The sequence below is a fragment of the Netta rufina genome (assembly GCF_964035555.1).
Source record: "Netta rufina genome assembly, chromosome: 1".
Lineage (NCBI taxonomy): Eukaryota > Metazoa > Chordata > Aves > Anseriformes > Anatidae > Netta > Netta rufina.
In genome coordinates this window covers 61,325,913-61,332,788 of record NC_140123.1, presented here as the reverse complement: position 1 = coordinate 61,332,788, position 6,876 = coordinate 61,325,913, and the positions used below count along the sequence as shown (strand labels likewise).

Here is a 6,876-nt window from a genome sequence, read left to right as displayed (position 1 = left end):
CGCTTGAACTCCCTCTGGATGCCTTTCCTCTGCTGAGCCGTAATTACCGGCTCACAGCCCTGTTAGCTGCCTTTAATCGCCGACAGCGCCTCAGCGCCGGCCAGGCGTGAGGGAACCGGGCTGCCCCCGAGCCGGTGACGCTCCGAGAACACACGAGGCAGAGAGCGGCCTTCCTCGGGGCGGAGGCAGCAGAGTTTTATTTTTATTTTTTTTATTTTTTTTTTTAAAAAACAAAACCACGCCCCCACCACCACCACCACGCCGCTGCATTTCCAAGGGCGGGAGCCGAGCAGCACCGCCCCCCTCGAGCCGGAGCCGCCCCTTTCGGGCTGGGGCCGCCCCCTTCGGGCCAGGGCCGTCCCCCTCGGGCCGGGGCCGCCTCCGGGGAGCGGGGCTGGGGGCGGTCGCCCCGCGCCGGCCCCTCAGCCCCGAGCAGGCCGCCCGTTGCTAAGGGCCGCGCCGCGCCGCCCCGGGGGCTGCCGGGAAATGTAGTTCGGGGCCGCCCCCCGCACGCCTCCATTTTCTCCCCGCGCCGCTAGCAGCGCGCATGCGCACCCCCCCCCCCCCCTTCCTCGGTGTCCCCGCCCCCTGTGCCCAGGCCGGTATCCTGGGCAGCGCTGTCGCCGCGGCGCCCTCCCCCCCCCCCACGGCTGCCTGTGATTGGCTGAGCGAGCCGCGGGGCGGGCGGCGAGCCGCGCGGCGATTGGCTGGCGGGGCTGCCAGGCGCCGCGGGGCTGATGGCTGCGGCTGCCCGCTGAGGACAGAAGGAGGGAGGGCGGGGAGGAGGCAGGAGGGGGGCCGCGCTTCTCCTCAGCGCCCGGCCCCACTGGTAGGGCGGGGGGGGGGGGGCACGGCTCCCGGTGCCCCCTCAGCGCCGCGCTGGTCCCGTGAAAGCAAAGCACCCAACTCGTGGCAGGAGGAGGAGGAGGAGGAGGAGGAGGAGGAGAGGAGGAAGGCTCCGGGCGGGGGAGGGGAGCCCGTGTGTCCGTCTGTCCGTGTGTACACACGGCGGCGGGCGGGGTGCGCATGCGCCGTGCGCGGCGGGGCCCGAATGTTTCCCAAGTGTTTGAAACTGGGCTGCGGGCAGCGCGCCTCCGGCACGGCGGCACCGGCAGGGGAGGAGGAGGAGGAGGAGGAGGAGGAGGAGGAGGAGGAGGAGGAGGAGGAGGAGCAGCCGCGGCGGGGCTGCCCCTGACAGGCACTTCGCAGGGCGCGTTTTGTTTGCGGAGTGTTTCGGAGGGGCTGGCTCGAGCCCCCCGCCTCCCTCCTCCTCCTCCTCCTCCTCCTCCTCCTCCTCCCCCCCCCCCTCCACGCACACTCACTCACACACACACACACACACACACGGAGCCCTCCGATTGTTCCCGTGCCGCCTCCTCCGTGAATTACCCACGACGACAGCCATTCAATCAGCTGCTGCTGGCTGGAGGGGGACTGGCGGAGGGTGTGTGTGTGTGTGTGTGTCTCTGTGTGTGTGGTGTGTGTGTGTGTGCGTGCGGCTCCCTCTGCCTCACACGCGAGCACTCCGATGTAGCTGCTCTCGGCTCCTGGGGGGCGAGCCCATCTCCCCCTCCTGCCTCCTTCAAGGGGGGGAGCAGCACCCGCTGGGCCAGGGGGACGGAGACAGAGAGAGAGAGAGAAGCGCGTGGAGAAGGATCTATTTTTTTATTATTTTTTTTATTATTTTTTTTTTTTACCCCCCCCCCCCCCTCCTTCCTTCTCGCCGGATGAAAATGTTGAGTCCTGCGAACGGCGAGCAGCTGCACCTCGTGAACTATGTGGAGGATTACCTGGACTCCATCGAGTCGATGCCCTTCGATCTGCAGCGAAATGTCTCCTTGATGAGGGAAATTGACGCCAAATATCAAGGTAAGTGCTCGCCCGGTGCGTGTGTGCCGTGTGGGGCCGGGGGGAGGGCGGCTTTGCTCCTCGCCCCGGCTCCCCTCGCCCCCCTGCCCCCCGCGGGGTCGGTACTTGGGTTTTGGGGAGCCGGGAGCAGGGGGAGAGCCGGGCGAGGAGAGCCGGGGAGGGAGAGGGGCTGATCTGCAGCGTTAGCTCTTGTCATGGGGCGGAACAAAAGGTCTCCGGCTTCTCTCATGAAGCAAGGACTCTGCTTTTTCTGTGTAAATCGCCGGCCGACAAGGCGGGGGGCAGGGAAGCGGGGTGCGCGCTGCACAAAGCAGGGGAAGGGGGGGGGGGGGGGCCGCGATGGAAGAGGGGCTGCGGGGCGGGGGGGGGGGGGGTACGGCACAAAGTGCCGTGCGGACGGGGAGATCACAGCACAACATTTAGGAATGTACAGTATTCATTATGGCTGTAGTAGGGGAGAGAGGCAGCGAGCGAGGGAGGGAGGGAGAGAGGGAGGGAGGGGAGGGGAAGAGAGGAGAGGGGAGGGGAGGGGGGCAGGGAGCGCTCTCCCCGCTCCCTCCCCGGTGGGTTTCGCTTCACCCCCTGAAGCAGAGGGCGGGGGGGAGCTCTGTGTGTGTGTGTTTGTGCGTGTGTGTAAGGGGGGGGCACACGGCCGGCCCCGCGGATGTGCCCAGCGCCCAGCTGCCTCCCTGCCGGGCCGAGGGAAGGAGAAGGGGCAGGGGCAGGGCCGGCCGGCGCGGGGCAGCCCTGTGGCAGCTCTGTGGCAGCTTTGTCACTCGCTGTCCGCTGGGGAAGGGGAAGGGGGAGGGGAGGGCTCTCCCCGGCGCCGCTGACAGCCGGGCGGGGAGGGGGCGCCCGGAGCCCCCTGCCCTCCCTCGCTGTCCGCGGCTGCCCATGAGAAGAGGGGAAAAAAAAGGGGCCGGGGGAAAACTTCCTTGGGCGGGGAGGCGGCGATGGCGGGGCAGGGCGGGCTGAGGCACGCCGCCGCCGCTCCCGCGTCCCAGCACCGCGCGGCCAGCGGGCGCCTCCGCGCTGTGCGGGGCGCTCGGCGTCGGCGCGGCTTTTATAACCGCCCCTCGTTAGCATAGCGCCGCTCGCCCCGCCCCCCGGCGGCGCTGATAGGGCGGCGCGCTCCGCGGGGGGCGGGGCCGGCCCGCCTTCGCTCGCCCATTGGCTCGGAGGGCGGGCCGTCCCGCCCGGCGCCCCGCCCCCTCCCCCCGTGACGTTTCGAGAAGCAACTTTTCGGTGGCGTTGATTTGAATATCTCGGCCTGCCCCGGCCGCCGGGCGCTGATTGGCTGCGGCGCCGGCAGTGGGCGGGCCAACCTTGGCCTCCCCTTTTTCACTCTCCCGGCTCTGATTGGACGGCGCGAGGGGGCGGGCTCTGCCCGCCGCGTCCTCTGATAGGCGCGGCGCCTCCCGGGGCCCCGCCCCCTCCCCGCGCCCCTCCTCCCCCGCCTCGGCCGTTGCGCTGCCAACCGGGGGCCCGCCGCCGGCTTCCGGCCGGAGAACAATAGCCGCTGCGTCACTTCCGGGGCGCGGCCGGTTGCTAGGCAGGGGCCGGGCCTGGCGGCGCGGCGCTTCCGGGGCGCGGGGCGGGCCGTTGGGGCCGTTGGGAGCGCGGTTATAAAGCTCGCTCCCGGTTAATAAACAATTAACGAACCGATTAACGCAGCTCCTGTCGTTACTGGGCGCGGGCGGGGGGCTGCAGGCGGCATCCCCCAAAGCAAAACTCGGAAACTGGTGCTTCCAATGGGCTCGTAAACGGCTCCCTGGAACTTTGAGCACCTGAGGAATGTTTCACTTTAAACTCTTTAAGCTCTCTTCAGGTGTCACTCACGGCCCAACGGCCTTTCACTGTTAGCGTTTTAAATCATCAAGGAGCTTCATCTGTTCCCCTCGCCATAAATCATCTTTAACGCTGCTCCTTAATTTTAACTCCTTCCTTGCAGCAAATATTTAGTGAAAAATTACATAAAAAGTAAGCCACAGGTGTTGTACAGAGCCCGCAGGGAGAAAGCAGCCCCCACGCCTCCCATACAGCAGCGGCAGTTCTGTACCCGCAGGGAATTCATCGCCCGCGGCAGTGCCGGGCGAATCTCACCATAACTTAGCTCTGGCCCTGTGTGTTTGGGGTCGTGTCTCAGCTGCCAGGCACGATAGCAATTATTAAGTAATTTATTGTCTGATTCCTGCACCAATTTGTGCTTTCTTTCTCTTCTCCCACTCTCCGTCATTGACCACAAGCATCAGCCTTATCGGACAGAAAATGCCCTAGAAAACAATCCATTAACTCCCCTTTTAATTCCACAGCTGATGCTGGAACTTGTGGCGATCCGTGTATTTTCTGTTCTCTTTAATTACTGATAAAGGGAAGAGCTGTCACCGTGCGTGAGATTATATTTAGTCCCGTTTTTTTCTAAATCAGCACTTGCGTTCTGTTCCTGAGGGACCTCCTGGGACAAAAATATTCCGCTGGAGTCATGAGCCACTTGTCAGATTTCAGCTTCAGGGAGCCTGCCTTTGATCAGCCTCGTGCATTACAAAAAGGTGTTGCTGTGTGGAAGGAAAAATGCGGGATTTCTCTATCTGAAATACTTACAGTTTTTACTTCTTCCCTGCAGAGATTCTGAAGGACCTGGATGATTACTATGAAAAATTCAAACGAGAGACAGATGCCGTGCAGAAGAGAAGAATGTTGCACTGCATACAGAGAGCGCTGATTCGGAGTCAGGAGCTGGGCGATGAGAAGATCCAAATCGTCAGTCAGATGGTAGAGCTTGTTGAGAACAGAACCAGGCAAGTGGACAGCCACGTGGAACTGTTTGAGACGTGCCAAGAGACTAACGACACCACTGGGAACAGCGGCAAAGCCAGCCAAGATAAGTCAAAGAACGAGACAATCGCCCAGGCTGAGAAGCCCAACAATAAGAGGTCAAGGCGGCAAAGGAATAACGAGAATCGAGAAAATGCTTCAAATAATCATGATCACGATGACATCACCTCAGGAACTCCAAAGGAGAAGAAAGCAAAAACATCCAAGAAGAAGAAGCGATCCAAGGCTAAGGCAGAGAGGGAAGCTTCTCCTCCAGACCTTCCTATTGATCCCAATGAGCCAACATACTGCTTATGCAACCAAGTCTCCTATGGAGAAATGATAGGATGCGATAATGACGAGTGCCCCATCGAGTGGTTTCACTTTTCCTGTGTGGGACTCAACCATAAACCAAAGGGCAAATGGTACTGCCCCAAATGTCGAGGAGAAAATGAGAAAACTATGGACAAGGCATTGGAGAAGTCTAAAAAAGAAAGGGCCTACAACAGGTAGTTTGTAGACTTTTCACGGCAAAGAAAAATAAAACCACCAAACCAGTGTATTTATTGTCAGTGTCACCTTTGTTGAGGTGAATGGATTGTAAAATGTATATTTTTAAAGGAGGTTTAAAACTGAACCATTCCTGTTATAGGGACGGCAATAAGAGCAATTTTTGTTTTTCATTTGGTAAGCTGTAACAAGAATATGGTCTGTGGACCAATGTATTCCAAAAGTAAAGTTATAAGAGTTTAAACCGAATATTCAGGTGGGTCTTAAAAGATAAATTAATGCTTTTTTTTTTTTTTTTTTTCTCCTCCCAGTGCTGGTAGCACTCTACCCATTAAAATTTTGATGACAAATATTTCCGAAATGTAATTTCTTTTTCTTTAATGAAGAATGTTATTTACATTTGAACGGAATTGTTAAATAGCTTAGCCATCTGGTTGTATCTGAATAAAGCTGCAGTACATTACAAATGTAACTTCTTTCCGCGATGAGCAGTGGGAGATCAAACAAAAGGAGGGCAAAAATTTGGTTCCTGCTACAAAGTGTCAGTATAACAGTTCAATAGCAAATGTTTAAATAGGCTTAGAGGATTATTTTTAAAAGAAAAGAAAAAGTTAATGGTTAAATTTTACACAACAAATATTTTATATGCTGGCCAAGTACCACGAGGGCCGTTTTAAAATAATTGAATATGTTTTATATTTAACCAGGAAGTGGTTTAGTAACGAGAACTTAACATAAATGAAGCTTTATACTGTCACAGATAGTAGTGTAGCGATCCTTAATTTGTTTAAGTTGTATAAATGTACATTCTTAAGTGGAGTTGCACTTACTGTATTATACTTGGAAATGCAGCCAAATGCCATTGTGTAACCAATGCGCATTTCCTGCTGTATGTATGAAAATTGTACAGCTGTGATATTAAGAAATAAATGAAACAACTTTGACAGTTTGCTCCTTTAGCAATCATGTTTAATGACCACTCAAAGAGTTTAAAAAGGAAATTTGCCTTGAACCTTAGCAGCTCCAGCAAGCTGCTGCTAGGAAGCCTGAAACTGTTGTAGTGGTAACCAAATTGCAGTTCTGATAACCAATCTCCACAGACCGTGTGACAAACAAGCGTGTAGAAGAGCCAAAGTAGCATTTAACTTTCCGTCCAGCTACACTTCTCGTGTTTGCAGTCGCTTCCAGACTTGGCTGTTTGTCTAAAAATCAATAGTGTAGAGCTGGTCTCGTTCAGTTGTTTTCATGCCTTTACACGGTGGATATAAATTATTCCATGCTTGTTATCAGCAGAAAGTGCTTTTGCGTGACAGCATTTTCAGACTATTGCTGCAGCCGCTCCGGGGCGGGCGTTTTCATGCTTTTTGGTCACCTCATGCCAAAATCCTGTAGCTGCAATGAAGGTGGTGCGGTGCTGGAGGTTGGCTGTCCAGATCCTCCGCCACAGCTTCGTGGTGAAGCTTGGTCAGCCGGGCTGGTGGCTGGAGGGGTGCCGTGCTGCTGGCTGAGCTTGATCCCGGCTCCTCGTCCCCCTGCGGGCCTCAGCTGTAAGTGCAGAAGGGGCCGGGGCCGCGAACACTGAGGGAGAGGTCACAAAATCCACCGGGTCGGGCAGGGGACTCGTAAGAGTGTGGGAGGCTGGGGCTGGGAATTGTTGGAGCACAAAGCTTTCTTAAAATCTGT

General features: G+C 57.2%; 1 protein-coding gene across 1 annotated transcript; it reads left to right on the top strand.

The window, feature by feature from the left end:
* Window positions 1-1,350: 1,350 nt before the first annotated feature.
* On the top strand, window positions 1,351-6,031 carry ING1 (inhibitor of growth family member 1). The gene is made up of 2 exons (XM_084290263.1): window positions 1,351-1,869; window positions 4,493-6,031. Exons 1-2 carry the CDS (start codon window positions 1,728-1,730, stop codon window positions 5,194-5,196), a joined length of 846 nt encoding a protein of 281 aa, XP_084146389.1. The 5' UTR covers window positions 1,351-1,727; the 3' UTR covers window positions 5,197-6,031.
* Window positions 6,032-6,876: the final 845 nt, after the last annotated feature.